This window comes from Rhinolophus sinicus, chromosome 9 (assembly GCF_057876585.1).
Source record: "Rhinolophus sinicus isolate RSI-liver-muscle chromosome 9, RSI-T2T, whole genome shotgun sequence".
Taxonomy (NCBI): Eukaryota; Metazoa; Chordata; class Mammalia; order Chiroptera; family Rhinolophidae; genus Rhinolophus; species Rhinolophus sinicus.
In genome coordinates, this window is record NC_142509.1 from 33709622 (window position 1) to 33729006 (window position 19385).

At 38.0% G+C, this 19385-nt stretch overlaps 1 protein-coding gene across 4 annotated transcripts in view; it reads left to right on the plus strand.

Annotated features, from left to right (window-relative positions):
- The first annotated feature begins 224 nt into the window (after positions 1-224).
- NAA25 (N-alpha-acetyltransferase 25, NatB auxiliary subunit) overlaps positions 225-19385 on the plus strand; it is a 57434-nt gene continuing 38273 nt past the window's right edge. Inside the window, exons 1-9 of one of the 4 annotated variants that reach the window (XM_019734078.3) lie at positions 226-365; positions 8104-8189; positions 8631-8769; positions 10337-10455; positions 14578-14652; positions 15772-15879; positions 16251-16329; positions 18402-18513; positions 19059-19148. In XM_019734078.3, coding sequence (XP_019589637.1) covers positions 308-365; positions 8104-8189; positions 8631-8769; positions 10337-10455; positions 14578-14652; positions 15772-15879; positions 16251-16329; positions 18402-18513; positions 19059-19148 — 866 coding nt within the window. In that variant the 5' untranslated portion in view covers positions 226-307. Of the gene's footprint in view, positions 366-2100; positions 5849-8103; positions 8190-8630; positions 8770-10336; positions 10456-14577; positions 14653-15771; positions 15880-16250; positions 16330-18401; positions 18514-19058; positions 19149-19385 lie in introns of those variants that run through there. The other 3 variants (XM_019734077.3, XM_074321050.2, XM_088801013.1) reach the window with 3 other exon arrangements.

Here is a 19385-nt window from a genome sequence, read left to right on the forward strand (position 1 = left end):
TAACTTTGACGAAGAGTTTCTCCCGTCCTCTACTCACACCCCAGTAGGTGACTCGGAAGAGACTTCATTAACAACAGCCGCCTCTCTAGCTAGGTGGATTCCACCATCACAGGGGAGGAAAAGATTGTATTGAAGAGGCTATTGGAGGGCGGAGGTTGGGTGGGGGTGTCGTCCCTCTGGCGTAGGTGCGTTGGGTCGCAGCTCCGCGACTATCGCGATAGACGAGCGAGATCGGCGCTGCCCCTTTAACAGCCCCTTCCCGGGGGCCTGTCCTGCGCGTGCGCACTGTGGTTCTGCGCTTGTCATCATGGCGACGCGGGGCCATGTGCAGGACCCTAACGACAGGCGCCTCCGGCCCATTTACGGTGAGTGCCTGGGGCCAACCTGGTCGCCGGCGGGACGCGCCGAGGGCTGCCGAGGCCGGGGCAAAGGCCCAGGAGGGGCGCTGAGGGTCCGGGAGTGGGGCTGGCGGGCGTGGGGGGCGGGCCGCGCGGGCCTCTAGGCCGCAGCCACGGGCCTCGCGTAGGCACCGGCCGGGCCTTCCTGAGCCCTGAGGTGGTAGCGGCGCGGTCACGGCAGCGTCAGGGTCGTGGCAGCGGCGGGATCGTGGCAGCGGCAGGTCGGTAGAGCTGGCCCGACCGCCGAGGATGCGTTGTTAGGGAGGCCTGAGATCTCCCCGCAGGTGGAAGCTGGCTCCGGCGTCAGGGTGGGACACTCTGCTTGAGGGAAAATACCTCACTAACGACTTTTTACTTATGGGAACGTGGCCTAGGGGGTTGTTTGACTAGCTCTGTTAGGTGCACGAGAAGAAACAGGTCCAAAGAGGGGAAGGGGCTGACACAAGGTCACCCAGTCGAGTCAGGAGCGGGCCCTCCCTATTCAAGGCTCCCAATCCAGAGCTCTTTGGTGGAGAAACAGCTGCTGTGGCCACACGTGGGAGGCGGCGGGGGGTGGGGGAGAGTGGAGGGTCTCGCGCCCAAAATAGCGGTGAAGAGATGGTGATAGCTCCTGTCCGAGAGGCTTGCAGGGCTGCTGCAAGGGCTTTTCCTTTCTGCAGCTTTTCTGTGTTTTTGTTTGTTTGTTTGTTTGTTTGTTTTCTGCAGCTTGTCTTCGCGGGCTAAGTGGATCCCCCTCCATAACGCTTCCTCATACCGCAGGAGGACCTTGATGTCATCCTGTTACCCTGGTTGTAAAAAGTCACAGATTCAGTCAGGCAGAAACATCTTCTCAGGAATCGAGACGTTCTGTAATTGAACAATGGTTCCTTTTGCATTTCCTTTGCTCTTAGATGTTAGTATGGTCTTGGTCTATCTCAGGTAATGGTGAGGAAGGCTTCAAGGTCAGTGGTTTTTGCAGAATTAGACCTCGTGTCTCTAGTGTGGATGTTACTAAATGGAGGCTTCTCCACATGGCCGAGATCATTTAACTTTTTTTTTTGGGGGGAGGAAGAGATAACTTTATGTTTCTGGCACAATTGGCCCTGCTTTTATTTTGTAATTTGTATGATGCCTTATTTACTCTGACATCTCATTGGAGCCTGGCAACAACTCTGTGAGACGGGTAATGATAATAGTAGCTAACATGCACAGACTGCTAATATGTCAGTCACTGTCCCTGGCTTTTTCATATATGGGTTATCTCGTTTAATCTTCACACATTCTCATGAGGTGGGTAGTTTTTTCTAGTCCCATCAACGCCCCCCCACCCCCATTTTTTTCACAGAGGAGGAAACTGGGCTTTATTGACACGGAATGTGTCTAAAATCACTCAGCTAATATTTGGTGGAGCTAGGATCTGAACCCCTCGGGACTGTCCCAGGCTCACCCTCTTAATCACTGGGCTAGAAACCATCTCACTTTGAGCTGAAGACACTGACTTGCCAAAGGTCACACAGGTGGTGAATGGCCGAGATAGGACTGTGATTTCCATTCCCCAGGGCTGCATATTCTTTTGCCCTCCAGTATATACTATTTTCAGAGAGAAAGGATGAAATAATGCAACGGTGATTGAGGGTAAGAACTGAATCCATGGTTCACAATTTGTGGCTCATTACAGTTCTGTGCAGCAGCTGCCTGAGATCTTTTTTCTTTTTTAACTGAAAAGATTCAATATTAAAAAAAATTTTTTTTCTTTTATTTATTTTAAGTGTGTTTTTCCAGGCCCCATCAGCTCCAAGTCAAGTAGTTGTTTCAATGTACTTGTGGAGGGCACAGCTCACACTGGCCCGTGCGGGGATCGAACTGGCAACGCTGGTGTTACAAATCGTGCTCTAACCAACTGAGCTAACTGGCCTCCCCAAGAGTCAATACTCTTAAGAATAATCGGGGTTCTAAAATTGTTCTTGAGGATCAAAGAAAATGCCTTTGGTGTTCCATAAGTCATTTAGAATTCATAGTGTTTTGGACTATCCAAAAAGAAAAATCTTGTCCATTTCACATTGCTAAACCTCAGGACACGTTAACCAGAAGTGACAAGTCATATTCTCAAAGCCGAAGCCAGAATTATGTAGCTTTTGTTATAGTTACATGGGAAGAGTATTAGAAGAGGCTTTGTTTAGGAATTCCAGGGCGATTACTATAAACTGGCAGAAATAGGAAAAGAAAAGGTACAGACTGTCCTTGACTTGAGCATTTTTGCCCTCCAGACTTTGGAACAGCCCCTGCTTTTGTGTTTAAATACATTAGTACCTCAAACCACTATAGTTCCTTGAATTCAGACATTCATTAGCTGACAGATGAACAAGCTCACCCCACAGTGGTGCTTGCTCACCAGCCAACAGTTCAATGTCAGCATTGAGTGCTGTTAGGTGCTAAGATGATTGTGTTGGTAGGGAACTGAAGGCCAGAGATTAACTTGCTCAGAGCTGCAGCTACTAAATTGTAGAGCTGGGATTTGAACACAGGCATTCTTACTGGAGAGGCCAGACCTTTGCCAAGTTTAGATTCAACAGCATCACCATCTTTGTACGGCATTATTCGAATTGCCAAGGTTTATGATTTTACAACTGTTGGAAACCTTGCCAGTGATCTCAGTCAGCTCTTGCTGAATATTGTTGAGGGTAGAAGTAGACAGGGTGAATAATTGCGAAATTGTGGGTTGATGAGATGTGGAGGGTTGACATTCTATTTTTGGTGTCTTAAGTTTGGAAATGCTTTTTCTGTGCAGAACGTTCATTAGTTGAAACATCTACAGAGTGCATCTCGTTACTCATAAATTGGTTAGTTTCGGTATCGTAGTTTTGGTTTTTGAAAACCACCCAGGACCTTACTAGAACATCTACTGGATTATTCATTCTCCTTTTGCTAAAATGATTCTCTTGTGCTATGTGGTTCTCAACAGAGTTTGTATTCCTGTGACTTAGTGGGCACCAGTGCTTTCTTTTACCATTATTATCCATTTTAAAATGTTGTTTTAGTGGTTAGGAAGAGTGGAGGGGTGGAAGTGATGGCGAGGTATGGCACTTAATAGATCTGTATAAAATACAAGAATAGCTAGGTCAGCATTCGCAAAATAGAAAGAGAAAAGTGTGAAAGAAAAAATATTCCCACAGTCTTCAGAACACACGCACACACATACATTTAGATTTACTTTTTTGGTGCAAGATCCTTTGTTCTAATCTGTGTTACTAGCTTGTAGTCTTCCTCTAGTCAGGATCAGGGGTAACATTTCCAGGAGGGTGGCTTGCTCATTTATTCAACAAATTTTTGTAATCCCTTGCCAATGATTTAACCCAGTGTTTCCCAAATTTCTGGCATTCTTTTTTACCCAATCTGATGATCTTAGCTTTATTATAGTGTTATCTGTACTGTTATTTACTTAATATTTTTTTCTAAGTTGACTTTTAAACTTAAATTTATTTAAAAACAATCTATATCATTACCATTCATGGAAAGACTGTCACTGCTCTGAGAAAACAAAACCATAACAATAAGTACAATGAAAACAAAACAATGTTATTAAAGGCTTAACTAGATTCTGATACTTGTGAAACTGTCTGTGACCTGTTTATAAAAAAAAGACATTAAATTAGCAAATATTAAGTGATAGGCTAGCACCAAACTGAGACTATCTCCTTAATATAAAGGAAGTATTAGAAAAGAGATCAACTTTCTCACTGTATTATCTAGTGCTGTCTGCAAGGACCACCTAAAAACATTTCAGTTGGCATGGTACCCGTACTTAGAAAACCATTGCTTTAACTGATGCATCATCATCGTATTGTTTTCTCTGCCAGATTTGTGGGTGGCTGATTTGGGTTTACTCCTGTTATTAAGGGAACAACAGCAATCTACATGGTTAAACCACAGTTACCCTTGAGTAAGTTTTAAAGACTTACTAAAAAGATAGACTTAGGATATTCTTTTTATTGGCCCGTTTTCTCCAACGGCTACATAATTTATATCCCAGAGTCAGTAAGTAAAATGAAAATAAACTTTTCCCCAAAGACTCAGCAACCAATTAATCAGTAGTCACTGAGGGAGGCATCCAGGAAAGAGGAGCCTGACAGCAGGCTGAATGTGTCTTAGTTAAAACTCTTGAGTGCAGGGAACAGAAACCCACTGACACCAACTCAGGTAAAGGGGGGTTGCTGTAAACCCTTGTGGGAGCAGGGCAGGAATGCAGCGAGCGTTCCAAGGCCTCGTGGAAACTGGAGAGCTGTCAGGATCTGAAGCTCATCTCTGCTTTGATCTGTGTGTCTGTCCTTTTTTCTGCTTGGTTCTTCAGACTGTTGTTTTCTACTTACTTATCAGTATACCCAGGGCCCAACACGTAGGCTTTTCGGCCACACCAAGCTGCGGCTAGAGGATGGACAGGTCTTTAGCCTCTCCTCACAAGCTTAATCAGTACTGCCCTGCCCCCATTTTTTTGGATAAAGATAACTGACATTTTTCATTCTTTTTATAAATGTTATGTGAATGAAGTGGCAAGAGAGAACTCCTTCACTCCCCATCAACTAACTTGCACCCCCTAATGCTTCTTCAAGATGGACATTCCGGAGCTGCTACTGATAACCTCAGACCTATTTATTGCCTTCCAAATGAGCTTTAGCTTTCCTAGAGCTTTCTGGTTCCGGCTTTCAGTGTTGCAGTTACAGATTACCAGGCAGAAACCTGATTTATCCAGGTTGGGCCAAATGTCCACCCCACTGGGCTACAATGACATGGTCTAGACGTGGTCATCCAGTCCTGCCCCTTCAGCAGGCGCAGTGGAAACCATTCCCATAGAGGACATGGGCAGGTAGGAACAGCAATGTCAGCCACAGAGAGAAAAGGTAGGTCTTGTAGTCCTGACCCCTGGTCTGATCCGTTTATGGGCAGATCCTCAGATCTGGGGTCTCAGCTACTCTTTGAGAAGGCTTCAAGATACGTTCTGTAAACCTGGCGTCTTGCAGGACTGAGTCCGAATGTCTTAGAACTGACTCAGAATGAGGTCAGCAGCGTGTCTTTAGGAAGAGAAGGTGTTACTTAGTGAGCTGAAATATCTCTGTCATATTCCGTGAAGGACAATGAAGGCCTATTGACTGAGCTAAGGATTTAAGGAAACTGGTATTAGATATTTGGGTATTCAGGCCAAGGTTGTATGCTTCTAGATTTCTATGATTCCCCTGTCTCTGCCTGAGTGTTGTCTTTGATCTTCCTTTCTAGGTTGTGATTCCTAAGGCTCTTTTTGACTTTCTCTCCTAGATTGTGATTCCTCCCAGACTATAAGGCTTCTTGATCTTTTTACCTAGCGTTATTGGCTCTCATCAACATGAAGCCATTGAAGACTGAAGAGATGAAACTCATGTGTTCATGTGGCTATCTGTTACAAGTTTTAGTATTCATTGGAGACAAATTGAAACCATTAGGTAAAATGATAGTCTGTTTCTGTTATTTGGGCCGCCAGGGCCATAGACCATTTTGAGTTGTTTATGCCTTCTCTGTCCCTGGGCTGATTTGGGGCCTTGATGAGCAAAGAGGGACCAGTAGTGGTAGGAGATTGTGAACTGCTCTATGTTCAGTCGTCTTTCTGTATTTGTAATCAAGCTACCACCCTCTTTCCCACTTATTACGCTTCTCATTTTCCTTCTCTGGAAATGAATCTTCACTTTTATTATTTTTAAATTTAAATTTATTGTTTTTTAAATAACAGACTTTATTTTTTTAGAGCAGTTTTAGGTTTACAGAAAGATGAGCGTAAAGTACAGAGCGTTCCTATATATCCCCACGCTCCTGCCTCTCCTTCCAGTTTCCCTTTATTAACATCTTGCATTAGTGTGGTTTCTTTGTTACAGTTGCTGAGCCAATATGATATGTTGTTATTAACTAAATTATTAATACATAGTTTACTAGTTTATATTAGGGTTCATTCTTTGTGTTGTATAATATATTCTGTGAGTTTTGACAAATGTATGATGACCTATAGCCATCATTACAGTTTCAATTACAATGTCATACGGAATATAGTCTCACTGCCTTCAAATCCCCTGTACTCCACCTATTCATCCCTCCCCCGGCCCCTGGCAATGATCGTTCTACTGTCTATTTCCAGAATGTCATATAGTTGGAATCATATAGTATGTAGCTTTGTCAGATTGGCTTCTTTCACTTAGCAATATGCATTTAAAGTTCCTCCATGATTTTTTTTTTTTAATTTTATTGGGGAATATTGGGAACAGTGTGTTTCTCCAGGGCCCATCAGCTCCAAGTCATTGTCCTTCAATCTAGTTGTGGAGGGCGCAGCTCAACTCCAAGTCCAGTCACCGTTTTCAATCTCAGTTGCAGGGGGCGCAGCCCACCATCCCATGCGGGAATTGAACCTGCAACCTTGTTAAGAGCTCGCTCTCTAACCAACTGAGCCATCTGGCCACCCCCACTTCATGATATTTTGTGGCTTGATAGCTCATTTCTTTTTATCACTGAATAATAATTCCATTGTATGGTTGTACCATAATTTGTTTATCTGTTAGCCTATTGAAGGGCATCTTGGTTGCTTTGAAATTTTGGCAATTTTGAATAAAGCTGCTATAAACGTGTGCGCAGGTTTTTGTGTGGAAGTAAGTTTTCAGCTCATTTGGGTAGATACCAAGGAGCTCAATTGTTGGGTCATGTAGTAAGAGTACGTTCAGTTTTTAAAGAAACTGTCAAACTCTCTTCCAAAGTGGCTGTACGAGTTTGCATTTCCACCAGCAAGGAATGAGAGTCGTTGCTGCTCTCTCATTTGCTGTTGCTCTCTCATTGTTGCAGGATGGATTATTTTGAGTTCTGCCTTGTGTATCCCTACGTGGAAAGAGGGATCTGGTGTTAGTAGTAGATTGTGGCTGGCCTGTTGTTAGTCATCTTTCTATATTTAGAATTGACAACTACCACCATTTCCCATTTAAAACACTTCTCATTTTCTTTTAGATCTGCTCATCTGGAAATTAACCTTTGCTTTTGTTAGACTTTTGAATGATAATTGATTGCTTTTTTTCTCCCTCTAACACAATTTTATAGCAGGTCTCCATATTCCTTAAAATCTGGACTGGACATACACTATGTAATTAGGGAACCTAGAAGTCAGTTGTTCTTCAAAGTCAGTGCTAGTTTTTGTTTCAACCAGTGTGTTTGAAAGTGCTGTTTTCCCCACAGCCTCGCCCACTCCCCATATTATTGGAATTCATCCCGCCACCCCCCACTGCGTGGGTAAAACTTCCTCTTAATTTTTTCAGCGAATTATACTTAACTCTGTAGTAAAGTAAGTACTCATTAAACATATTTTATTGAACTAACACGGCCCATTTGGTAGATTTAAAGCTTGAATATTAGAAAGGGTACTTTTTAAAAAAAATTAATTTTGGGGTGACTAAACCTGCTTATTTCCCATAGGTAAAAATATTAATGTCTATCATCTAAATACGTTTTGTCTTGAATCTTCGTTAAGTACTAATAGAACTGGGTTATAGTGCTTTTGGATGAGAGGTGACTATAGGTAAGGTTGTATTTTGGACCATCCTAGTCATTTAGAGTTAAAAAATGTTTTAAATATGAATGAAGGTATTTTCTGAAACATCTGATACCAGCCTGTGTGCTTTTCATATTTGTTGTTGAAGGAATATAACTATCATAATTTCTGTTTTCATAGATTATCTTGATAATGGTAATAATAAAATGGCAATTCAGCAAGCAGATAAATTATTGAAGAAACATAAGGATCTTCATTGTGCTAAGGTAAGTTCATTTGCCCTTGAGTTACTTATATTTAAGTGGGTTATATATTGTAATTTTACTTTAAAGGGAAAAGATGTTTAATTAATCTCTTTAGTTACTATGTGTGTTTTTTAAGAGTATTTTTTTAGGCCATTTATTTTCTTGATCACTTAAATGCCGTAAATAGTATCTAGGTAAAAGGTAGCTATTTATTTCTTTGGACATAACTTACCTAATTACTTATTTTATTTTTGCAGAGTTTTTTTTAAAGCAATGTTTTGCTTTCTTAATATGACTGAAATAGGAAAGAATCTTGATTTGGCCATGTTTTTATAAAATGGTTTAGTTGATTAGCAACCAAGGCAGATGTTATAACTTATCTAGTGCTCTCAAATCAGCTTTCTATGGTTTATATTTCCTTTTCTGTCCTTTTAAACCTGATTTATCTTTTCTTTCTGTCAGGTTTTAAAGGCAATTGGTTTACAGAGAACTGGAAAGCAGGAGGAAGCCTTCACCTTGGCACAGGAGGTGGCAGCCCTGGAACCCACAGATGACAACTCTCTGCAGGCACTAACTATTCTTTACCGGGAGATGCATCGACGTATGTTTCTTTTCATTGCTTTTAAACCTGAGTTTAAGGGTTTGGCTATTTCTGATTGAGTTCTCTATTTGTCTGATTTACTTATCACTGGTGATTTGATTCGGTGGCCAAGGTAAAATAATGCATTAACCATGATTTCTGAAGACTGTAAACAGAAAGGATATATTACGCGTATTAGGATCCTTGAATAGGAATGAGGACTTGAGTTTCATTTGTACATTTTGATTTGCTAACTGGAAGAGTTCGCTTTTTAATATGGAAAATTTCAAGCATAGACAAAAACAGAGAATAGCATCATAAATCACATTGTACCCATCACCCACCTTTAGCAATTAGTGACAGGTGGCCAATTTTATCTGTACCCCTCTCCCTGCCAGACTATTTCCAAGCATATCATAGATAGTCTGCCATTTCATCTGTAAACAAATAAATATTTTTATTGTTGATTTCTTAAATATTTTATTGTGAAATAATACATATTTTTTATAATATATATTCTAGAAGAATATATTTTATGTAACACTGTACAGTTTGATGTGGAATAATGAACATTTATGAACCTACCACCCAACTTAAGAAATAGAGCATTATCAATACTGAGAATGCTTTCTGTATGTTCCTCATCAATTTCATTACCCCGTTTACCTCCCAGGAGGTATTTGCTGCCCTGAATAATTTTTATTCTCTTGCTTTTCTTTAAATCTTTATCACATTTGTTTTTCTAAGTAATGCATTATTAGTTTTGCTTAATTTTGAACTTAATATAAATGGATTCATACTATATGTGTTCTGTGACTTGCATTTTTCATCTAGTATCCAAGTGGTTGTAGTTATTTAAGTATGATGTTGATTTCGGTATATGGATTCACTCCCAGTGTTTTTAAAATATCATTTATCTATCCCACAAGTATTGGCTGAGTGTTTCTCCGTGACAAGTATTGTATCAGAGTCAAAGATGAAAAATGTTACTCAAAGCCTATAAAGGGAAGTAGATTATGCATTATAGATTAACAAATGCTCTAAGAGTTATTTAAAAGATTTAAAGATGACAGAAGGAAGCAGTGATCAAACTGGGCTGAAGGAGTAGAGGTGGTGTTCAGGGAAGGACGACATTTGACTTTGCAGAGGTCCTTGTGGAGAGGATTGTATTTGAAGTGGGTCTTGGATGATGTTCACTGAGTAGAAAAGAGAGGAAAGGTGAGTCTAGGCAGAGGGAACAGTATAAAGGCTGGAGGCCTGACACAGCACAGGGAATCGAGTGGAACTCAAATAGTTGGATGTGGCTCGAGCATAAAGAGCTGGGGGAAGAGTTAGGAAGGAGACAGGCTGGATCCTAGAGGCTCTCGTACATTGTGAATGTGATGGGGAGGCCTGACCTATTTGATGTTTCACTGAATAACACCTACCCAAGAGAAGAATAATGATCAGATGAGGTGAAGTAAATACTTTCTTCTTCCTTAATGAGAGGAGGCATCTATTTCCTCCAAATGGGAAAAAAAATTAAATGCTGTTATGATTTAAGTTATACTTGAACAATGAAAGAAAATCCTATTTCTCTTTATCTTAGCGGAGTTAGTTACAAAACTTTATGAGGCAGCTGTGAAGAAAGTTCCCAATAGTGAGGAGTATCACTCTCACCTCTTCATGGCTTATGCAAGAGTGGGCGAATACAAGAAAATGCAACAGGTAACTTGACCTCCAAATCTCCTGGGCGGTGGGACTTGCTGTCAGGGGTGAAAGTCTCTTCAGTGTGATTTGACTGCAGTGGTGTGTGCATGTGTGCATGTGTGTGTTTGCATATCTGTGTAGAACTGAATTATATTATTTGTGTGTGGAGATCAGCCAGTTACTTTCTCTGTGTGTTTTAAAGATGAACTGTTATTCACGTTTTTAAAATGTTTTATTTGGGGAAATTTGATTACAGTGTTCTTTTGTGGCCTGATTATAGGTTTTGTTTGGTTCTGGTAAGTTGGCTTCAAAATGTCCCACTTCGGTTTGTTCCAAATTGCTGTAATAGTTTCAGACAATGGTCAGAAATCCCAGGGCAAAAAAATTAACAGATTATAGAAATATTAACTTTCAAGTTTACATCTAATTTGTAAAATTAACTGTTTATAGCCTGCTGAAGATTTTTAAATCCACCAGGGGTAAAAATCCCCATTGCTCGGGATACTTGTTTTTTTTTTAAGAAGGCAAGCCTGTTTGCCAGTTAGTACATTTTTAGGTGTTCCCTGTATACATGTGTAGGAGCTGCATTTGGACTCGTTTGGACTAGTGGGTGGATACAGCTGACAGGCGGGAGAAACAAAACCTGTGCTCTTAAGCCCATAAAGGGTTATGATGTCATGCTAGCTTTTTTTTTTTTTTTTTAAAGAAATGCTTTGTTTGTGGGTATAATGTCCTCTGAAGGCAGTTTTCTTACCTGGGTTTTTATTTTGTCTTATTCTTTCCTTTAAATATCAACTTATAACAGTAGATGAAACAAGGAGGGTGGAAGGTATTAATATAAATCCTTCTTAAAATTAATCTTTTTATTTGCTTATGCAAGTTTTTAAATTGGAAGAATTTTTTTTGGCCCAAGTATAATTCTTTGAAGAAATTTTATCATTGTTTTATTTACTGGTGTGTATTCTCAGAAAAAGTATTCAGAGGTTATAAATTTTCTTTTGACACAAAATGGGTATATTTTTAAAAATTAGCAGCATTAACATATGCGTGTAAATCATAATGATTTTTACTTCTAGGGATATGTTTTGAGCAAAGTATATCAAATGTTCATTAATACTGACATAGTTCAAGAAATTGTGGTTCATCTATATGGTAGAATAAAAAGGAATATCCCGTCCTTCCCAAATGGTAGCGTGTCTTTATTTGCTGATATAGAAAGATGTTCCCAATATATGTTAATTGAGAAGAGCCTGTTGTAAAATGGCCCCCTCCTCCCACTCTCCTCACATCCACCCCTCCTTAATAAAGTATGTATCTCTAAGGATATGTACCAAAATGTTACCAGGATACAGAGTAATGGATTCTTTTCATCTTACGATCTTTTTTTAAAAGTGTGTGTTAATTTCATGATCTCACAAAATATAGTTTTGAAATTTATATATATATATATATATATATATATATATATATATATATATATCACATATAAAATAACAAAAAGGACAGATTCATGCTAAGCAGTATTAAGGTAAACTTTGAAAGAGAAAGGGAAAAAAATCTGCCTCTTGAATAGATTTTATTTCTGTATAATTTAACTGTACCTGTTGCCAGAGATACATACAATTTTGCATCTTATTTTTGGAAAAGTTGCTTTGATATGGCTTAACAGTTACAGTTCCTTAATATGATTGACCTATAGCTTGCTTTTGCATTATTCCATTCTCATGTATTGAAAGAATGGAGGAGTACTCTAGTGTTAAATGTTTTAGAATATGACATCTAATTTTTATCCTATCTTTGTTGCTGTTTAAGGTAGTTACAATTTCTTAGCTTATATGTATGTTTATTTTGGAAGTATGGGGTAATAGGTGTCTTACAAATTAAATGTCATTGTTTCATGAAGGTGAGGGCTTTTGTTTTGTTCACTGCTGAATCCTCGGCTCCTTTAATAGCATCCGAACAATAAATATTTGTTAAATAAATGAATGATTTGCATAAATTGGTGGAGGTAGGAAGGAAGGAAGCCAGGGAATCAGAAAACTTAAGGATTTCTACTGCCCTAACTGACATCTCTGGCAGGTCAAAAACAAACAACAAAAAACCAAAACCATCTTGAAAGAAGAGTTGCTAGTCATTCACATGGTGATCAGACGTTCCTTTTTCTATAAATGACATTCCCATTCTGAGTCACCAGCTTACAGCCATTTTTTTTTTCCAAACTTTATTAGCAGAATGTTAATGTCAATAAGATAGTAGGGTACGGGCATGAAATTTTTGTCTTTTCTATTAAAAATTCATATTTTATACTCTCTTCCTTTTATTTCTGCATGTCATTATAAAAGGTTTTCTTTCCCCCAAATTATCAAGTAAAATTGATTTTCTAACCCTTTCTGTTCCATTCCTCCTGAGTGTGGTGTTGGAAGCAAGGATCTCAAGCCATCTTAGGCTCCTTATGTCCTGTGTGTCTGTTTTTGTCTCCGTTTTGATTCTACCTCTGCAGTGTCTTTGAGATCTCTTTTGTATTATATTTGATCTATCTCATCCTTGTTTAGTTCCTCATAGCCTCATTTCTTTCTTTCTATTTTATTTCTTCACTGCTAAATTCACTCCCTAGAAGAGTATAGATTTATACACATTGCTCCCTTACTCTGTAAGACTCCTTTTTGAATGCCTTACAACAAAGGTGCCTTTCAGCCTTTTTCCCTACTACCTACCCTGTTTCCCCGAAAAGAAGACCTTAGCCGGACAATCAGCTCTAATGCGTCTTTTGGAGCAAAAATTAATATAAGACCCGGTCTTATACTATATTATATTAATTATATTATATTATATTATATTATATTATATTATATTATATTATATTATATTAAAATAAGACCGGGTCTTATATTAATTTTTGCTCCAAAAGACGCATTAGAGCTGATGGTCCAGGTAGGTCTTCTTTTCGGGGAAACAGGGTACTCCTCTTAATCCTTTGTTTTAGCTAAATGTCCTACATCTTCATGTCAACATACGTCTTTTCTTTCTTTAATGTTTTTATTCGGATTCATTTTACTCCTACCTAGAATCGATGACTTACCCATTCACCTCAAATATATTTGTATGTGTATCCTTACCCCTCGTCTATGCCTAAAGACATTCTGTTTGAACCTCACGGTCCGTCTGAAAGGCTGCTACTTCGGAGAAGGCTTTATTAATATAATTCCCTTTCCTACGTTCCCTTAAAGAATAAGAAAGGAATAAGCAAACTTAATCTTGCCTTCTTTGGAAACATCCTAGCATGATGTTTTTGTATAAGACATTTATTTTTATTACCAAGTGTATTTTAGTTGTTTGTGTATTTGTCTTATCTCTTTTCCTAGCTTTTAAATACCTTGGGACTAGGACTCAATCTTTGTATCCTTGGCAGGAATAGGCATTTCCTTCCACTTATTAGGGGCTCCGTGTAATTTTTAAAGTGGATTGAAGATAGCAGAAGATTAAAAAAAATATTAACTCTGATAATTAGCTGACGGAGTTCCTGGCATTGATTACTAGTTGGCTAATTATGGATAGGTTCTCAGTAATGTATGAGTCGGTCTACTTTCCTCCTTGTTATGTCCCTGCTTTTAAGTATTTGTACATTATACGTTTCTCAATGAAAGGGTTCCATTCTAATTGATGGCATCTTGAAAGAACCTAACATTTTTTAATTATGTCAGAGTGATCTTTTCTGATTCTGAAGTTTAAATATGCTGTCTGGATTTCTTTGCTTATTTGTTTTACTACTATAACTGGTTAGTGTGATATCTTCAGTAAAGTTTGTTTACTGATGTACATTCATAATCCAAATGTTGTGTTTGCTTTGGTATTCTATTGAAACTGTATCGGATTGCAGTATTTTCTAGAAATACTGGGTTTTACTTTGAGACAATCTGGTTCAAAAGGTGAAATATTCTTGATGTTGTAAAAATTCATGTTTGTGATTACCTCTGTTGCTCGCCAATAGAGAATATCCATCAGGTAACTAGGTACTTACAGTAACTGGGGTATGTAAATGTGTTGCTATTTGCCGAGGAAACTTCCTGCCACATAGCTGGATCATTAATTGCCCTCTATGATGTTTTCTAAATTAAGTATTTATGGCTCTCTGTCTTTCAGGCTGGCATGGCTCTATATAAGATTGTCCCCAAAAACCCTTACTACTTTTGGTCTGTGATGAGCTTAATTATGCAAGTGAGTATGGCATTCAGAATGGGATTGAGATTTGTTTTTATTTTTGTATATAGTTATTGTCCTTAATGTGTCTTCTGAATGTCTTGGGTAATGTGCTGCAGCATGTGTCAAACAGAGCCTTTTCATATTGTTAGTTGACTTTTTGAGTTGGGGAGTTTTGGTATTCTTTATGAGTTGGTATATTGGTTTATTTGTGTGTAGCACAGACTGTATTTCCTCTGAACCTAGATCCGTTACTGGGTTATTTGATCAAGTATGAGCCCTGAAATGTTTGATATTTTGACTTGAGGTTTGTCTTTACGACAATATTGTTGGTTAGTGAACAGACAATTGAACTGGGTGGCCTTGTTTTATCATTTCTGCGTTATGAGCCTTAGTTTGCTCTTTTGCAGAATGGAGATGCTCATCTCCCAGAGCTAATGTAAGGACCAAAATGAGACACTGTGTAGGAGAGGATGGGGTGGTAGGAGTTAAAATGTAACAGTTAAGAACAGAGAGGCTGTGGGTTCAGACAGGTATGTGTTCAAATATTGGCTTTACCACATGTCTTGGAGAGCAGTGGGGAATATTAACTTTATCTGTAAAATGAGCATAATAGCCATTTTGAAATGTTGTTTACAGGGGGTGAATGAGCTCTGAGCAGAATCTCTGGCAGTGTTAAAATTATTAATACCATGCATCAATTTTAATTATCACTCTAGGGTAATTGTAGCTAATAGTAAGCTGTATAACAATTGGCATTTTCCTTCTAATGTGTGAACATCTCAAAAAAGACATCTGAAACACTTTTTAAACACTTGATGATACCGTCTATATATATAATAATCAGTGTAGGCATACCTCCTCAACAGATTTCTAGAAAAATGTATGAATAACTTATTTAAAAATTAGGTCATATTATGGAAGAATGCGTAGGATAATGCCTTTAATAAATAAATCTCCTGTAGAGACAACTACTCTCTAATGTATTTTATTGACAAGTTCAAATTAGGTCTGCTAGTTGACATATTAATAGAACGATAATTATGTGCTGGAGTCACAGTAATGGTCTGCATGGCAATAATAGAAATAGTGCAAGCAGGGGACAAATTAGCACGAAACATTTTCTTTCTCTTCTAGTCTATATCAGCACAGGATGAAAACCTCTCGAAAACGATGTTTCTGCCCCTCGCTGAGAGAATGGTAGAAAAAATGGTGAAAGAGGACAAGATAGAAGCGGAGGCTGAAGTGAGTTAATTAAGCCCAGCTTTGTATTTGCATGATTTTGATGCTGCTACAATGTTCTGTTACAATATTATGAACTATTGCTTTATTCCAGTTAGAGAGCTGGGTCCTCAGTCTTGCCTTTTGTGTAAATGCAAAGCTCTGGAAGCCCCCAGCTTAGGTATAATGAACATGGAATTGTTTTCAGCAAGCACTTTAGTCTGAGATGTATACAAATAAGGGGAGATACTGTTGTCTGATTCTTACTGTTAATTTTATCTTATTTGAAAATAATGTTCTTTTCTAATAACTTTTTAAAAACACAAATGACCATCTTTTTATTATTGAAAAGTTTCAATGGTTGCACCTGTTTGTTTGTGGTTTTTTTTGGTAAGGTTGAACTTTATTATATGATCCTGGAACGTTTGGGGAAGTACCAGGAAGCCTTGGATGTCATCAGAGGAAAATTAGGAGGTAATTTTAAAAGTTTTCTTAAAGTATTTTTTTATTGTTTAAACATGAAAAATGTTTATTGTGGAAATTTTTTCCTCATACAGAAACATAAAGATATAAAGACATTAAAAAAAATCACTTGTGGTTGTTTTATGTTCTGGACTTTTCTGTGTTGTACATTTATTTCTTAAGAATATTTTTAAATTGAAAATAATTCGTGGATTTGTAACATTCAAGGAGTGTGAAAGATTCTACCCCAGATCTCCAACCTTCTACCCTCTAGGTTCTTCTCTGGGTACTTGTTCTGTATATCCTTCTAAAAATGTATCTCCCTCCAACACCTGTCTTTTAAACCACAAATCAGAACATACTGTATCTGGCCCACAGAGTAATCTTATTTGGTTAGCACAGGTTTTTATTTACAATTTTTTTTTTCTTTTAAGATTTTAAAATGTTAATGCTTCCGGTTAGGATTTGTGCTCTGATACAAACATTCTTTGTTTACCTGTCTGTCCCGTGAAGACATTTGAGTTTGTGACCTTTTTTCTGCATACTCTTATAGCCAATTGTTTGGGTTTTTTAACTTAGATTATGTCTTAGAGATACACTTCGTTAGCGCACTCTTTAGTGACTGCCCAATGTCCCCTAGTATAAATGTAGAGGATTTTCTTAACCAGTCCTTGAAGGATATTTAGGCTTCTTTGCAAGAGGCATCTTTGCTCTAAACCAGGTTGCCCTCCAACAGGCTATTGTGTGCATTCCTCTCAGCTGTACTTATCAGTGCATAATAGGGCTTGTTTCTTTGCATACTTACCAACCTGTATTATCAAACTGATTGTCAAACTTTTCATGTTTTTCAATCTGATGGGTGAAACATATTTTATAATTTTTAATTTAAGAGGGAGAATAATTATTTTTTCATTTATTTAAAGCCACTAATCTTTTCCTCTTCTCTGAGCTGTTTTTCCTATTTCTAAAAGTTTGATTAATCTCCTTACTGATTTGCAAGAGCACTTTTTATGTTAAAGAAGTTAGTTCCTTTCCATTGTGAAAATGCTTCTTCCTTTGTTGTTGGAACACTGATTTGTACAAATTTCATAGATTGAGTTAACGATTCCCCTATTTTAGAAATTTATGACCATGATTTTGGTTCCTAACAATTTACACGTGTTTGATGATTTCCTTAGGAGAAATTCCTGGAAATGCAATTATTGTTTTGGGTAAACCTGGTCTTTTAATTGTAGCTTTACAGTCATTGGGAGTAACTAACTGTAGATGAGTAGTCTGCAATGTCTCATTAGGGATAGTCTCTAAAAAATCTTTGTACTGTATGTACATATCCTTTACTAGACTGTGCCGTCATATAACTGTTGCACTAACTGATACTTAGCTACTTTAATTATATAAATGGAGGAGGGTTTTTTGTTTTTTTAATGTTACTTACTATCTAACTTTAGCCTTCTTGCAGATGGATACAAGTCAGGCTTTCTGTTTTTACTCATCTAGATTGTAGTTCTATGTGTAGTTAAAATTTAGATACTTAATAGGAAATTCATAATGTAATTGTCAGTATCCTTAATCTGCTAATCTGTTCTAAAAGGACAGGGCAAATTTAATTTGGTCAGAAATATAGTCCTAGTTTTCCTGTTCCCAGCTGTTGGGAAAGAGTTTGGTTCATTTCTATTGTTTTATTCTTTTTCGTAACATCTCACCTTGCTCATCCCATTCCAGTCCAAGCTTATTTGATATTTTGGAACTGTGTGGGTGGGATGTCTGTCTGGACTAACTATACCAGTTCCGAGGTGCTGTTAGAGTTTTATAAGTGTATCCCACATACTAGATCCTCAACTCAATATATTCTGGATCCTTGTATTTTATAGAATAAAATGATTATAAAAGTTTAGGATCTAAAATATACTTTTCTTTTTCAGCAAAATAATCTTTAGTCAGAGAGTAGTTTGTATTAATAGTGGCTTAATTTTCTAAGAGAGTAAATAAGAAAATGTGATATTTTCCTTCTTGTGCTTGGACTTTGTTTTGGTTTCTGAGCAGAAATGAAACCAGCTTACCAACTATTATAACTTTAATTGTAGAGAAGTTGACGAGCGAGATTCAGAGTCGGGAAAATAAATGTATGGCTATGTACAAGAAGCTGAGCAGGTGGCCAGAGTGCAATGCCCTTTCCCGGCGCCTCTTACTGAAAAAGTGAGTAGATGCTTTTTTTTTGGACTATGATATCAGAGTGGGACTTTCAGGTGTCAATATTGACATTTTTATCTGTCTTTTGAGATTTCTGGACATAAAGTGAAAAATTATTGTAGTGTGTTCTGGATGTTTAAAAAAGTTTTTGATGAACCTTCATCTTTCAATAAAGAGGCATTCGGTCTTTAGAATGAATGCTCAAAATCATTAATTTGTCAAAAATTTAATACTCAGTGTTGGTCTAAAACAGAGACCTCTCCCCCCTTTAGAAAGTGTTACTGGGGGGAGTTTTCTGTTAAGAATATTACTTTTCTAGACGTGGTCATTTTATTGAAGGGAAGAGTAGTCTCTTAAAAGTTTCTTTACTTTGTAAATACCTCTGGTGCGCTGCCCTTTTAGGGCTGCAGAGGAAACCCCGGGAGGGTGGAGGGTCTCTCCAAGTAAAGCCTAAAATATAACTTAGAAAATAAGTTGAATATCGTGGTTCCTAAGGCAGATTTGTCACAACTTGGGTTTAATCCTGTGTGCACCATTCAATCTGATTTTAGCTCAGATGACTGGCAGTTCTATCTGACTTATTTCGATTCTGTCTTTCGACTGATTGAAGAGGCCTGGACTCCTCCTGCTGAAGGTGAACAGTAAGTTGTCTTTCCTGAATTATAACAACACTTTTTAATATGTTGTAGCAAAACAGTTTTATTGTAAGCCTAGTTGAATTCTCTTTTTCTGTTTCAATAATTTATCTCTTTCAAAGTAAGATTTCTCCCCCATTTTTAAAATGGTAAAGTAAATACATGTTCATTGTAGAAAGTACCCATTCTTTTTTTAAGAAAGAGGTAGAGGTGGTTAGTCACTACAACAATCAAATGCCAAAA